At 44.3% G+C, this 16,411-nt stretch overlaps 1 protein-coding gene across 2 annotated transcripts in view; it reads left to right on the plus strand.

Moving 5' to 3' along the window:
- The window catches only part of CCDC9B (coiled-coil domain containing 9B), a 266,763-nt gene extending 251,111 nt beyond the window's left edge, over positions 1-15,652 (plus strand). The window contains exons 10-12 of one of the 2 annotated variants that reach the window (XM_088460793.1): positions 1,119-1,199; positions 12,993-13,174; positions 15,440-15,652. In XM_088460793.1, the coding sequence (XP_088316919.1) occupies positions 1,119-1,199; positions 12,993-13,174; positions 15,440-15,542 (366 nt within the window). In that variant the 3' untranslated portion in view covers positions 15,543-15,652. The remainder of the gene's footprint in view (positions 1-1,118; positions 1,200-12,992; positions 13,175-15,439) is intronic. The other variant, XM_088460794.1, reaches the window with a different exon arrangement.
- The last annotated feature ends 759 nt before the right edge of the window (positions 15,653-16,411 follow it).

The following is a 16,411-nucleotide window of genomic DNA, read 5'->3' on the forward strand; positions in this document are numbered from 1 at the left end:
TCCAGATCTGCAAGGCTGCCACGTGGTCCTCTGCCCATACCTTTGTGAGGTATTATGCGTTTGACACCTTTGCCTCTCAGGATGCTTCCTTCGGGCGGCGGATTCTCCTTTCAGCACAGGAGCGTCCCCACCCTTGAAGGATACTGCTTTGGGACATTCCCAAGGTATCCTGTGGATACCCTATGGACCCTGATGTAGAAAATGAGATATGGTAAAAACTTACCTTTGTTATCTCTATTTCTACAAAGTCCATAGGGTTCCACAGGACTCCCGCCCTGTTGCACCTGTGCTGCAGATGGGCTTTACTTTGGTCACCGGTTTTTCCGTCTCCCTCTGGTGAGAATGTGATTCTTGTGTGTGTCCAGATCTTTCTTCTTTCTCTTCCTTCTTCTCCTCCGGCCTATGGCTTGGTACGTAACTGAGATGCCTTGGCTCTGGGGCCGGGTATAGTGCATCCGGGGAGGCTGAAAAGTTAACTCTATGGTGCCCGATGCCTGACGTCATCGCCTATACCCCAAGGTATCCAGTGGAACCCTATGGACTTCGTAGAAATAGAGATAACAAAGGTAAGTTCTTACCATATCTCATATTTTTGTATTTGAAAAATCAATAAAAAATACTTGACTAAAACAAATTGTGCGAATGTAGCCCATAGGCTGCAGCGGCTGACACAATGTAAAGCTGGTGCTTGGTAAATTCAACATTTTAGCAGCCCTCATAGAAACCAATGCTTTTGCTGTTGAAAATAGTGGACCGCAGCAGATATCTCCAACTCACATAAAGGGACATATCTCCAATATCTGTTTCAGTTCTCCATAGATGGATCACAGGGATACTTAATATTTGTGGGTACACACCCAAAATTGGCGTTTTCAGGAGATATCCTGCAAATGTTTTTTATAAATATGCCCCTTTATGTGAGACTGTCCAATCAATACCTCAATGTGTGTTTTATGTTCTGAATACTGTGCATGTCTTGTTTCTAAACTTAAGCTAAATGTTAAGGTACTAACACACATGGCAAAGAGAGCAGTTGACTGAACAGATTTGTGGCCATTTTAGCCACAGGCATGGAGAGAGAGTGCTAAATCGTATACATTGTTCCATTGTTACTCTAGGAAGCTTCCATGAGGAAGGCAGGAAGGAAACAAGTGAAAGTAGAACTAGAGGAAAGTTGTGTGAGAGAGCAAAACAAGCAGGTGAGATTTCACATTCTGGGGCAGATGTATTAAGCTCTGGAAAGTGATAAAGTGGAGAGTGATAAACGACCAGCCAATCAGCTCCTAACTATCATGTTACAGGCTGTGTTTGAAAAATTACAGTTAGGAGCTGATTGGCTGGCCGTTTATCACTCTCCACTTTATCAATGTCGTGGACACATTAGACGATATCGCTCATGGAGCGAATCATCTAGTGATGATTGATCTAGTTTGATTAACTGTTATGTTAGCACACTTTTAGGGGTATTCAATATGAAACGTAAACTTCACCATCGAAGTTTTCGCCGCACATCGGAGCTTTTTCCGGCAAAAAAGTATCGCGCGCGCTCCCGCTTATCCCCGTATTCAATATGAAATCATCGAAAACGGGACCCGGCGATACTTGGATCGGCGAAAACGGGAATTTTTTGGAAATAATTGTAGGAACACCCCTAAAGATGTCCAGAGCTCGGGGATCACTATGGGTACCCCCGTTTTTGCTTGCATAAGATAGTCGGGATTTTTAAAATAGCCGCGGAAGGTGTTTTTTTCCCGACTTTGAAGAAGCGATGCAGAAGAACATTTTGCTTTTTTTTTTAATTTTTAATAGTGGTCCCATCAAATTTGGGGTACATGAAAATGGGTACTAGCATTTTTTTAAGTCCCTAAAGTTATTTTTTAAAAATTCTGCAAAAATGCACCTCCTGCTACTTTGCGCAATGAAAAAAACACCTGCCACATACTTGGGAACCCCACCAGAAATAATTTTATTAGTTTGGCATTGTTTTTACATAATTTTTTTTTTTATTAAACCCTAATTTTTTTTTTAGGGTTTCCCGATTTTTCTTTTTCTTTTTACATTTTTTTTTTTGAACATTTCATTTTAAGGGGACCTTCCCCAAAGTACAGGCTATTTTTTTTATATGCCTACACCTCCAAACCCCTATTCTGCATTTTTTTTTCACTTGCTATAGTGATTTGAAAAATTATCCCTATTTTTTTTAAAAATGACCCTTGACCCCATTTAAGGAACAAACCGGGAATTTTCGGGAAATATGCCTGGGACCCCCCTAAAGATGTCCAGACATGGGGATCACTATGGGTACCCCCGTTTTTGCCTGCAAAAGAAAGTCTGGTTTTTAAATAGCTTTGCCAGGTATTTTTTTTTGCCGCGGTTATTACAAACCCCGACTTCCTTCAGTAGTTAAAAATGGGGGTACCCATAGTGATCCCCCATATCTACACATCTTTAGGGGGGTCCCTAGAATATTTCCCGAAAATTCCCGTTTTTGTTGAACCTGTAAAAAAAAGTAGCAAAAATTTACAAAAAAAATGACATAAGGTCCCCCCCCCAAAAGCCAAACCAGCCCCAGGCTTGCCAGCCAGTGGTGGTTTCTAAAAATACGGGGAACAAAATGTGTAGGGTTCCACCGTATTTTAGAAACCAACACCATTCTGCAGGGACTAGTGCTGGTTTTAAATATAGGGGGCAAAAAAGATGTGGGGTACCCCCTATATTTAAGACCAGCACCAGACCCAACCGACCGGGGTGTAATGCCACAGCCCGGAGACCCAATCACCGGGGCTCCAGGTCCAAAGCATCACACCCCAAGTCGGTCAACGCAAGTCAGTGATCTCGGTGGAGTCGGGGACCCCCCCAAAAAAGGGTCTCCCCTCTCCTGAGCACCACAGGCTTGCGCTGAAGCCTGGGGCTCATCCCCATACCCCTGGAGCGGTGGGTATGGGGATAATAGGAGGGCCAAATAATGTAACACTATTGTACTTTACAGTGGTACTACAAGTGCCAGCATGCCTGCCATTTTGCACTTGTGGAACTACAAGTGCCAGCAGACATGGGGCACCTGTAATTTCACTGTAAAATAAATAGTTAAAAAAAGCCAAAACACACACACCGTGACAGTATAACTTTATTACACACACCTACCCATTCACACATACTTACCTGTACCAGATGTTTGGTCCCGCATGTCTGCTGGCACTTGTATTTCCACAAGTGCAAAATGGCAGCCATGCTGGCACTTGTAATTCCACTGTAAACTACAATAGTGTTAAATTTTTTGGCCCCCCCCTATTACCCCCATACCCACCGCTCCAGGGGTATGGGGATGTGCCCCAGGCTTCAGCGTAAGCTTGTGGTGCTCGGGAGAGGGGGGACCCTTTTTTGGGGGGTCCCCGACTCCCCCGAGATCACCGGCTTGCGCTGACCGACTTGGGGTGTAATGCTTTGGACCTGGAGCCCCGGTGATTGGGTCTCCGGGCTGTGGCATTACACCCCGGTCGGTTGGGTCTGGTGCTGGTCTTAAATATAGGGGGTACCCCACGTCTTTTTTGCCCTCTATATTTAAAACCAGCACTAGTCTCTGCAGCCTGGTGCTGGTTTCTAAAATACGGTGGAACCCTACACATTTTGTTCCCCGTATATTTAGAAACCACCACTGGCTGGCAAGCCTGGGGCTGGTTTGGCTTTTGGGGGGGGACCTAATGTAATTTTTTTTTGTAAATTTTTGCTACTTTTTTTTACAGGTTCAACAAAAACGGGAATTTTCGGGAAATATTCTAGGGACCCCCTAAAGATGTGTAAACATGGGGATCACTATGGGTACCCCCATTTTTAACTACTGAAGGAAGTTGGGGTTTCTAATAACCGTGGCAAGTGCATAAATGCAACTTTGAATAAAGTGATGCAGAAGAGCATTTAGAATTTTTTTTGGGGAAAAATAACTATGCCCAGCAAATTTGGGGTACTTGAAAATGGGGGTCAGCATATTTTAAAGTTGCTGAAGTGACTTGAAAAAATCGTGAAAAACCCACCTGCCGCAAGCAGCTGCAATGAAAAAAACACCTGGGGCATACTTGGGGACCCCCCCAGAGTCAAGTTCGCTATTTTTTAACTTTGTCTCCCAACATTTTTTTTTTGGCCCCCAAATTCAAAGTGCTTTTTTTGGGGTGTCCCGATTTTTTTTCTTTTTTCTTTTTGACAGATCGTTTCAAGGGGTCATTCTGAAGGGTGCTGGCTATTTTTTTTTAAGCCTGCACCCCTAAACCCCAATTCTGCACTTTTTTTCGCCACCTATTCAGTGGTGAAAAGTTATCACCGTGTTTTTTCAAAGACTTTTCGAACCTGCGAAAAGTCTTTGAAATTGAGGCCCTGATTCAGAGCCGGACGCTCTGACAGAGCGCTCGCTCTGAATCAGGGCCGTCCCGGCTCATGTTTGGAGCGGCCTCCTTGCCGCTCGCATAGCTGTGGGTTACCACCCACAGCTTTAGCGAGCGGCCAAAATGATGATCGCGATAGTCAAGACCATCGGACTTGCGACGAGACCCTGCGGTAGGGTCTCGCTGCTGCCGCAAGCCCAGGAGTGCTTTGGCTCTATCAGAGCCAAAAGCACTCCCACTGACATCACTAGTGATGTCAGTGGGGCCGGACACAGACGGTAGGCGTACCCGTGGGAATGCCTCCGACTGGGCAGCCACGTCCCCGGCACCCCCACCAAAGGGGGCGTGCTGTCAGTTACCATCGACAGCACGTCCCCTTTGGTGCGAGACCCTTAATGACGGCTTGGCCGTCGTTATTCGGGTCTCACGCATGCGCACGACGGAGGCATCTCCGTCATGCGCACTTGGGCACCATCGAACAGCTTGCGTACGGTCAGCGCTCGCGAGCGGGTCTGAGTAAGGCCCTGAATACGGTGTAAAACCAAAACCAGCGAAAATGACGTCATCGCATAAACAGACTTTTCGCTCCAAATTGAATACCCCTGTAAGTGATGTTACACTTTGTGCATTTAACCACAGCTGCCAAACAGCCACAACTGCCCCTAGACTGAATCTAAAGGAATGGTATCCTTGATTAAGATAGGCTACATCTGAGTCAAATGGTCTGCAGATCAAAGGAGATAACTTGCTCTGAGTTGGAGCAAAAACCCGGCCATTTATCTACCATAAACTATGCTTCACTGAACAATATATCTTATACGGGTAATAACAAATATATGCAAAAGATGAAATCACATACATTTAAAACCACACATGATTGCATGAAGTTCTATGCAGAGTGTAGATGCAGTGAGCAGGATGAGAGATGAAATCACATATTTTTAAAACCGCACATGATATTTATATTTGCATATTATGATTTTAGTAACATCATTGGTTCCATGTTGTATGATTGGCTGTATTCTTATTGATATTTGCATAATATAATTTCAGTGACACCACTGGTTCCATGTAAGCTGAGGGCTGGATTTATTTATTTATTTATTTTGTTCTATTAATTTTTAGTCCAATAAATTTGTATTACATTTTTTATACATATAAAAGAAATAACATAATAAAAAACAATACTAGTAGTTAAAACACTTGTACAGTACAGCTTACAATGGTATATAATATAGAGAAATACAAATATAATGATACATGTGTGGTCTCAATTCTTACCAAATTAGACCGCACAGTAAAAAATAAATATATATTTTTATAGACACAACAATCAATTTAAACACTTGGTTGCCACACAATACATTAATAATATAAAGAAACTCAGCATTATAAATATTAATTTAAATCTTGTTGCATACATATAGAAACATATTCATCCTATTGCACCAGAAATAGGCATAAGAAATCTGGACAAGTCTGCCCTTGTACGGTTATATGGAGAATCTAGCTATCTAGCCCATACATCATAATGCTCCAGCACAGTATTTCTAGCAGTATAAACATATTTTTCATGTGCGGTAACAACACTAACCAGGGAATGCCAAGTCTCCAGGTTCGGCCCACTAATCGCCATCCATTCCCTTGCTATGCATACCTTAGCAAGCCAGCAGAGTTTGGTAGTGTAATTTATAGCGTGTTTGTCAATTGTGTCTTCATCTATAACAGCCAAAATACATGCTATAGGGGTAAGAATATCTTCAGGTATACCCGTGGAAACAATAACACATATTACATCTTGCCAAAAAGAATTAACTACAGAACACAACCATAAAAGTTGCCAAAAATTCCCCTCAAATGAATTGCATTTGGGGCATTTTGAATCGGTCCTTCCCCCTATTCTGAGTAAACGGGCGGGTGTCATGTATACCCTATGAATTAAATAAAATTGTATCTGCTGATATCATAGACATAGTGGCTAGATGGGAACTAGCAAGAGCTGCTTTCCAAACTTCTTCCGCAAGTGCCCCAATATCAGTTTCCCATTGTTGTTTAATAGATAATAAATCAAAATTATGATGGTTGTTTAATAAAGTAGAGTAAATCACAGATATTAAACGACTAGAACTAGCAGATTGTAATAGAGTTTTAATAGGAGATTCCTGTATAGACAGAGAAACCTCAGAAAATTGGGCATTAATAGCATGTCTGAGTTGAAGATAACGAAAAAAAAAAAATATTTGGGTACGTTAAACTCTAGCTGTAATTGATGGAAGGACTCCAGAATTCCCGCGTGAAATAACTGTCCAAAAGATACTACATCCCATCGTCCCCAGGCCTCACTGATCTGTAGAGCAGAAAGTTCCCTGAGACTACTGGCGTGAGCAAGCGGAGTATCTGGATCTATGCCCTCTGCCTGCACAACATGCGAGACAAGTCTCCAAATAATAATGGCTTGCCTAACTAACAACAGCATGTTAACGATGTGTATATTGTCACTTAAGAGTAACTGTAACGGCGACAAACCTGATTTGGACTGAGTCAAAACAAGGGCAGGTAAAGAGTCAGCAGCTTTATCATTAATCCATTCCCATCTATGTGCTAATTGTGTAGCGTAGTAGTAATATTTGAAAAGGGTTAACGCCAGACCACCAAAATCACGAGGTCTAGTCAAAGTATCTAATTTAATTCTAACCCTCTTGTTAACCCAAAGTAATGAAGACCGTAATCCATCAATTTGTTTAAAAATCTTCTGAGGGATATACACCGGGGAGTGATGCAAAATATACAAGATTTTAGGCTGCAAATTCATTTTAACAAGATTAACTCTACCTGTTATCTACCCCATATTGGAACACGGGTTTTGAGGTAAGTAATCTGCGGCATAATATTCAATGGCACATATTGTTGAGGAACGTTAGAGATCCAAATTCCTAAATATTTAAACGAGTCCACCCATTTCAGTGGAAGGTTTATAATGGGATTACAGGGACAAGCTCCTTTGAAGGGAAGAATACACAATTTATCCCAGTTAATCAATAGACCTGAGTATTTACCAAACAAATCAATAACATCTAGGACATTAGGCATAGAAATATCAGTTGTCTGCGTACAGTGCAATTTTATCTACCCTGGAACCCATAAATAGCAGAGCTGGCTGTAATCATACATGCTTAAGGCTCAATGGCCATAGCAAATAGAATGGGCGACAAAGGACACCCCTGCCTTTTTCCTCTAAAAAGTGAAAACGAAGCTGAATATAGTAACTTTACCCACTTAATGTATCCTGGGCCAATGCCAAATCGTTCCATGGTTTCCCATAGAAATGCCTTCTCGACCGAATCGAACGCCTCAGCGGCATCTAGCGACACAAAGATAGAAGGAGGCCAGTATTTTTGCTAGGATTTTCACATCTGTGGGAAGAAATGATAGGGGCCGATATGAGTCAGTCCGAGTAGGGTCTTTGCCTGGTTTAGGTAAAACAGTTATTAGTGCCTCAGATATAGAACTTGGTAAGGTGTTGTTTTCGTAAATTTGGTTAAAAAGATCAAACAATTGTGGTGCAAATTTTTTTTTGTTTTTTATATAGCTCCAGGGGAATCCCGTCTATCCCTGGAGCATTACCATTAGGAAAGGAATTTAAGGCCACCTCAAATTTCTCTAACGTCAAAGGAGAGTCAAGAAAGTCCCTAGCCGGAGAAAGTGTTGGAAGGGATATAGTAGATGAAAAATCGCGCAATTCCTGTTGAGTATAAACTGATTTAGACTTATATATGTTATAATATCCAATGCCTACACCATGTGAAAAGTCTAGATCCAGGCTAGCGAGATCTTCTGCTAATAACAACCGCCTGTTGTTCCCTTAGAACTGGCATACGTTCACCGGTACTTAGGCGGCCGCCTGGACTTATAGCTCAAGGTAGTAGTTATTCACATTACTACTTATTCAATGGTGAGAGCAACAGTAGGAATGGTGACTAAATCGTGGATAGTAGATATGATTATAGATCCAGAACAGGATGCTGTTGGTAGTAAATGTGGTATGGTTGTAAGAATAGAAAAGGCAGCCTGAGGCCCGTACTGAAGGGGAAGATATTTGAGTTGGCTTTGAGAGCCGGTGGTGCGGCTTGGAGCCGATGCTGAAGAGTTTGACAATTGATTTGGCTATGAGAGCCGATCTTGTGACTTAGAATCCGTACTGAAGAGTTTGACAGTTGAGTTGGCTTAGAATCCGTGCTGAAGAGTTTGACAATTGATTTGGCTTGGAGAGCCGATATAGCTTGAGCACTTAACTAGATACAATGTCTTGATAAACAGTACATAGATTAGAGTACGAGTTAGTGTACAAATTAGCGTCCAAAGTCCTGACGGACAGTTCATAGATTTGAGTGCAAGTTTGTTTACTGGTTTGTGTACAAATTAGCATCAGTCCTGACAGAAAATACATAGGTTTGAGTTCAAGTTTGTGTACAGGTTGGTACAAACTAGCATCCAAAGCTGATTCGGCTTGGAGGGCCGTCACTGCCGATGCAACTAGGAAGCCGCAGGTTGAATAAGGAAGCCGGAGCACAGTGCGGGAGTTGATGGTGTGGCTAGGGAGCCATTGGAGAGGTGGAAGTAGCTGGGAGACAACACCGAGGAGACTGAGATCCTTCCAGCAGAATCGACAGGATATTGCTCGTGCCGCTGAGCCAAGTAAACCCACAGGAACGCTATAGTCGGCGAGGCGGCAAAAGTCCAGTGTGTACAAATTGGAGGACTGACCAATCATGCTGCACTGAGGATGATACATCACTTCCTGAGGCGTGCCGATCGCCTAGCAACAGAAGAAACTGGAGTAACCCCGTCCTGACTGGGTAATCTTCTTGAAGGAGACAAGTCGTGACCGCGACTTGTTACACTATAATTGATGATACCTGACAAATTCCTCTGCGATATCTGGAGTTCGCACATAAGCAACATCATCAGAACCAATTATTTTAACCACTGTATTGGAATGCTCGATTCTTGCCAGGTTAGCTAAGTAAGACCCAGGCCTATCGCCAGATGCATATTGCAAATGCGAGTTAAAAAGTAATTTGTAGTGCGCCTTATCCAGCAAACAATCTTTCCATGATTTTTGGGCAGCCATCCATGCTTCTTTAGTTGAATCTGACCATCGGAAATATAAGCTATTTCTAAAGACCTACAGGAAGCCTCCAACTCCAATTCAGTTTTTTTATAGAAAGACTTTAAACCAGCTACTCTTTTGATTAAACCCTCTCAGAAATTATTTAAAAACATCCCAAAGAATTGAAATAGATGTAGTGCCACTATTGAACTCAATAAATTATTTCCAAGCAGCCTCTAATTCTGCCCCAGAGCCCATGTGCTATAACAAGAACTGGTTGAACTTCCAGAAGGAGTGACCCCGCTGACCCTCCAGGTCAAGACTGATTGTTAATGGGGAATGATCGGATATACCCCTAGTCTCGTATTGGACGTTGTGAACTCTCTGCAGTAATTCCGGTGTGACTAATGCCAGGTCAGTCCTAGAAAACGAGAGATGAGTATATGAAAAACAAGAAAACTGCTTCCTCCAGGCATCGACCAATCCCATTCCCTCCACCATACCTGAAAATCCAGAGCCCCTCGCTCGTGTATCAGTAACAGATATTCTATGCCTATCTAGTATTGGGTCCAGTATATTGTTAAAATCCCCCACACATATGGCGAGCGTTCCCGGGAATAAGGCCAAAAATTCAGCCGCCTTTTTATTATTAAATATTTTTTTTATTGAAACATGACATATCGATATAATAGTCATGTCATATCACATATCAGACATGAATATAAGGTTGATAGTACAAGCGTTATGTAAACAATATTATATAGAAAAAGAGAGGTACATTCATACTGGACAAAAGCAACACTAAGCAAAATATATACTTTTTTTTAAATGAACAGGTAATAACCAGAGCCACAGTGTTAACATGCCTCTATGCCTCAACCAATTTTCTTAATTTTCCTATCCAAACAAATGAGTGTAAAGTTAAAACTTTACAGTGAAGGAGTACTAGCCCAGATATAATATTATAAATAAAAAGGTTGTTAAAGAAAAACAATATGGGAGAAACTAAACATAAGCGGGAGGGAAAACAAAACAGTGAGAGGGAAACATAAACACATATATATAATACAGTATAGCAGACCACAGTAGTAAAAAAGGAGGGTTAAAGAAAGTTCCTTTTGTATTTAGCTCAGAGTCAGCTTAAACTGATATCAACAGCAGCTTACAGGCAGGGTATAGTAAGCACAGGCTCCTCATGCAGGTCTGTACAGGAGTGGAGGAGTGCAGCAATGCAGCAGCAGCATGTACAGGAGCCCTGCACACGACTACCACGGCCAGCAGGGAAGAACTCACCAGCAGCCCCGTATAGGAGTCAGCGCTCCCCCTGATCACCGGAGAAGAGCTGAGACAACGTACAGGCAGCGCTACGGAGGTGCCACTCAGACACAGAAGATGGCGCTGGCGTCTCATGTGGACAGGCCTCACAGCAGCGATTTCAATCTATCCGTGTAAGACAGTCTCCACAGCCACAACAGGATGGGACAGCGCGGTCTGTGCACCAACTACCACCAGGTCGCCGAATAATAACACGGGGGAGCAGGCAGGATGTGGATAGCGGATATTTGGGTCCACAGAGCGCACGAGAAAGCGTGCTACTCCATGCTCTCCGTGGCCACGCCCCCAGGGCTGGATTTATTTCAGTAGATTCTGTTGGCAGCGGCATAACTCCAGGGCCCGTCTCACATTTTGCTTTGCTGCTCTTCTATAGGAACAGTCGGTGTGTAAATAAGCCCTGGTATCATGTTCTGTACATGTGAATTGGACAGTGCCATAGACATGGGTGTTTCTAGCTGCACAGGAGACCCAAGCCACTTGTCTGCTATGAAATACCCCAGGCCAGCATTTCTCACCACTGTGATGAGTTGGTAGTCGCTGCTAAGCCATTAGTAGTAGTGATATGCCCTGAAGTAGTAATTTGTCATTTGTAGTAAATCACATTAATATGATAACTGTTCAAATTCCGCGATGCTGCAACCCGGGATCTCAGAAATCTAACATGTTGGATTTCACAGTTATGACAGTCACGATCAAAAAATTATTGTGATTGTCAAATCGGTGAAATTTAGCATGTAAAATTTCAGCAATCCTGCGACGAACATCGATGGTCGGCATTTCCAACCGGCGGATTGGCGTTTCCCATCTGATCGCAGGATCACGAGATCCTTGATCAGATGGCCTTTAGACACAGTTGTTGTTTTATGCAGGACACAGGAGTGGAAACCAGCTATAGTTTAGCAGCACAATGTAGTCTGTACGCAGAATTGGATAAAAGCGGTAGTGCAGTACACAGGAATGCAGACTAGTTGTAACATGCGTCTATACACAGGCATGTAAAACAGTCAAATAGAGGCCAACGCTGCTGAGGCAAAACAAAACAATCTGGCATAAAGGGCAGAAGCAGGCAAGGCTAAATAGGTCATGATAGTAGATTCCAACCTCAAAAGAGATTTTTGCCACTATTTTACAGAATCTGTATAGGAAGTGCTACTATGCAGTGTCTTTTTTCCGACTCCAAGTTCCATTTTGCTTCATTTACAGACTCCGTCGCACACAAATATACAAGTGTCACATGTCAAATTGATCAGCGCAGTGTCCTGGTACCTCCCGGTCACGTTGCATGTCAACTAAGACACATTTGCAGGTGAAAAAGACGCTCAGGCAGAGTCACACAGGACCTAGCGTCTCACGCCACATGGCGTATTGAGGCTAGATGTATGAGGACACATCTGTACAGACCAAATACCAAATGTGTTAAATATCTGGAACTGCTCTTTGCTTTGCACTGACTCATTGTCAGATCACACAATTCATAAGTTGCAAAACCATATGAGTAAAGCAGTAACGCAAATTGGGGCAAAGTGTGGACAGATGGCAAAAGTAGGCACCATAGCATCAAACGTGGTATACAACTGTTACGGGAAGCAATCGGGAAGCCGACTGCCTATATACCGGCAGCCGGCTTCCCGACTGTCTTATCCCGGCAAGTGTGAAATGCCGGGCGTCTAGATGTAGACGCCCGCATTTCCCCGACGCCGGGAGACCGGCACCCGGCATCACGATTGTAGTGATGCCGGGCGCCGCGGACAGAGGGTTAGGTTTAGGGCTCCCGGGGGGGACTTAGGGTTAGGCGCCCCCCCGGGAGGGTTAGGCTAGGGGGAGAGAGGGTTAGGCACCCCCCCCCCCCGGGGGACAGGTTTAGGCAGTGGGGAAGGGGGTGGTTAGGGTTAGGCACTTAAAGGGGGGATTAGGGTTAGGCACTTGGGGGGGAAGTTAGGGTTAGGCACCCCTTAGGGGGGTTAGGTTAGTGGATACTTACCTATCCACGATCGGGATTTCCAGCGCTGTCGGGCTTCCGCTGCGCCGCACTCTATCATACCCATTCCCCTGTTACAACCTTGTTGCTCTGTATACAACCCTGTGACTCCCTACTTTCTTTTCAATGTTAGTTTTTTTGTTTGTTTTATGGGGAGTATTTTCAGATATTCTGTCTTTGTTTGTCTTGCAAGCTAAGTGAAAAATGTCAGGTGAGCTGCTCAGAGCAACCAGTGACGATGCCGACATCAGAGCAAACGGAGTATCTAAAGTGGAAAAAGGAACGTGAACAAATTGACCTTGAACGGCTAGTGCGACATAAGAATTCAAGAGGAGAATGGCGACGTCCCTGGGATTTTGGGAAGACTGAAGATATGTAAGATCAACATTATTACTATTATCCTCTCTTTATAAGACACCACAAGGGTTCTGTAGCGTGGGGAAAGGAAAATACAAGGGGCAACAAATTACATACATAGTCTAAAATATGTTAACAAAATCACAACTGCATAATTACAGTGTGCAATTAGCATAACTATGTAGAGAAAACAAAGTGTAGAGGGCCCTGCTTGTACTAACTTAACGTCTATAATGGATAAGGGTGGAAATGAGGGCAGAGTAGACGAGTCACGTTGGTAGGCTGGGTGAAAGTCTACTGGAGTAAGGGAGGTCATTGAAGTGGAAGGGGGTAGTCTGGGAAGTAGTGATCAGGGAGGAGGGGGGACGGAAATTATTAGCAGAGTATGAGGGGGAGTGTAGGAGGAAATGAAGCTGGAGATTTAACGGGAAATGTATTGAACCTTCCAAACAGTGGAGACGTTGCCCATAGCAACCTGCCAACATCTAGCTAGCATTTATCATTTGCATTCTATAAAATTAAAGGTAGAAGCTGTATGGTTGCTATGGGGAACTTCACCACTTGTTCTCTTCCGCACCAGTGGCGTAACTAGGGTATTTGGAGCCCAGGGCAAATCAACATGACACACCCCTTTATTTTCACGCTGAACATTCCTATCCATATGCACCTTAACCCCAGTAGTACCCCTTATACAGTACCCCCAGTATGCAGTTGTGGTCCCTCTTATGCAGGCCCATAGTAGTGCCCCTTATACAGTATCCCCAGTAGTGGTCCCCCTTATACAGCCCCCAATTAGTTCCCCTTACTCAGTGCCCCCAGTAGTGGTCCCCCCAAATGCAGTGCCCTATGTAGTGTTCCCCCTTATGCAGTGCCCCCAGTAGCAGTCCCCACAATGCAGTGCACCCAGTACTGGTATCCCCTTATGCAGTGCCCTTTATATAGTGCCCCCAGCAGTAGTCCCCCCCCATGCAGTGCCCTTTATATAGTGCCCCCAGCAGTAGTCCCGTCCCCCCCCCCCATGCAGGTTTCCCAGTAGTGGTCCCCCTTATGCAGGCACCCAGTAGTGATCCCCCCTATCTAGTGCCCCTAGCAGTAAGCCCCTTATATAGTGCCCCCAGCAGTAGTCCCCCCCCCCCTCCCATGCAGTGCCCCCAGTAGTGGTCCCCCTGATGCAGGCTCCCAGTAGTGACCCCCCCTATCCAGTGGTCCTTCCTGTTATTGCCCCCAATTGTGGTCCCCCCAGTGCAGTGCCCCTAGTAGTAGGCCCCTTTTAAAATGCCCCCAGTACTAGTTCCCCCTCCCCCCCACAAGTAGTGGTCCCCAGTTGAGGTTCCCCCTCCCGATTAAGTGCCACCTGTAATAGCCCCCCCCCCAGTAGAGGTCCTCCCAATAATGGTGCCCCCAGTAATAGTCTCCCCCCAGTAGAGGTCCTCCTAATAATGGTGCCCTCAGTAATAGCCCCCCCCAGTAGAGGTCCTCCTAATAATGGTGCCCCCAGTAGTAGCACCCCCCCCCCACCCCCGTTGTGCCCCCACCCCAGTAGAGGTCCCCCCAGTGGTAGCCACCCCGTTGTGCCCCCAGTAGTGCTGACAGGTTTTTAAAAATATATATATAAAAATATACTTACCTGAATCCACGCTGCTGCTGCTCCTCCAGTCCGCGACGCCGCCACCCGCCAGTCCTCCCGGGCTGGCGCGCTGAGCATAATGGGACAGACGTCATGACGTCTGTCCCATTTACCCACTGCAGGAGCCGGACAGAAGTCCGGCTCTTGCAGTGGGTGCTGCAGCAGTCAATGAGAGTTTATCTGACTCATTGGCTGCTGTTTAACACACGCATCGCCGCCAGCGCTGGTGGCGATGCGTGTGTTATGCACAGCCTGAGCCCGCCTCCTAGCGCTATTGGGCAAGCGCTCAGGGGGAGGGAACGGGCTCAGGTGTGAAGCACAGGACCGACGCTGGAAGCCTAGCGCCGGTCCTGTGTAAATGTGTAGCGCTGCCCCCGGCCCCCCCCCCCCCCCCCCCCCCCGTGCCGCCGGTCCAACGGCGCCCAGGGCACACACCCTGCCCGACCCCCCTAGTTACGCCACTGTTCCCCACTCTTAAGGTTTGCTACATCTCCTCCATAGAGAGGAGAGATCTGATCGGGAGCTTTGTAGATGATGGAGATTCTGGTCCATCCGTAAAATTAAACCCTCTTAAGTAGATTATTAGGCTATGTATTTGGTTATTTTACCTGATGTTCTAAAGCATGACTGTATGGCATGTACCATTGTTTTGCTAGGTTTGAAGACAGTGATGTCTGTGCTGATACAGTCCCAAGTAGATTCTGCGGCAGGAGAGGTGAGCAACATAAGCAGGCCAAAAGGAATCCATCTAGAAACTGAGCAACTGAGCATATCTTCACCTGGCAAAATAATAAATGCATTAATACTGTTGGAAAAAGTTAATATAGTAAAGATTATATGTTACATCAATAAAAGTTTTTCCTAATTTACTCAAGTGGTCACTAATACCTTTTTTATTTAGTATATTATATTTTATTCATATTTTTAACAATAACATTTAAAAAGGGGAAAGTGATTACACAAGTTGCTTACAGATGGGGGTGGTTTTCATAGTTGAAGATCATTCCCAATCGCATTTAATAACCTGTTACTCTGGTGCAAATAATGGACCTGTCCCGCAGGTCAAAGTGAATTACTCTGTTCAAAAGTAAATATCCATACCATCCAAAAGGAGCAGTCCTGGGAGTGGAATGTATCCCTGCAGCTACGTGCCGTCCCATTGAAGGGGTGATGTTATGACAAGGAGATGAAATTCCAGCAGCTTCGTGCCGTCTCACTTAAAGTACAATTTGGAATCCTTTGTTGGAATATTCGATCAGGACGCCAGATGGAATGGTGACATATGAGGTCAAATGGACCAGAGAAACCCACAATCTCTTTAGAGGGTAGGGGGTCCATTATTTGTCCCTGCGTGACAGGTCCATTATTTGCACCAGAGACATAATCTCATGGGACACAAATATACTTCCCATGTGCATATACATATTTTTTGTTTTAATTTTATTGTGCATTTATAGAATTTTCTATTTTTATGTTTTAAATAAACTATGTTTATATTTTTTCAAATAAATTTACAAATCTGAACTATTACGTGCAGTAGTATATTCACTCACAATATCCTTGCGCTGTTCCTTTATATGTCTATATAGTTTTTGTCTATGCTATCAGATAACCACTGGTATTTTAGA

This window comes from Taudactylus pleione, unplaced genomic scaffold, assembly GCF_031769625.1.
Source record: "Taudactylus pleione unplaced genomic scaffold, aTauple2 ptg000985l, whole genome shotgun sequence".
Taxonomy (NCBI): Eukaryota; Metazoa; Chordata; class Amphibia; order Anura; family Myobatrachidae; genus Taudactylus; species Taudactylus pleione.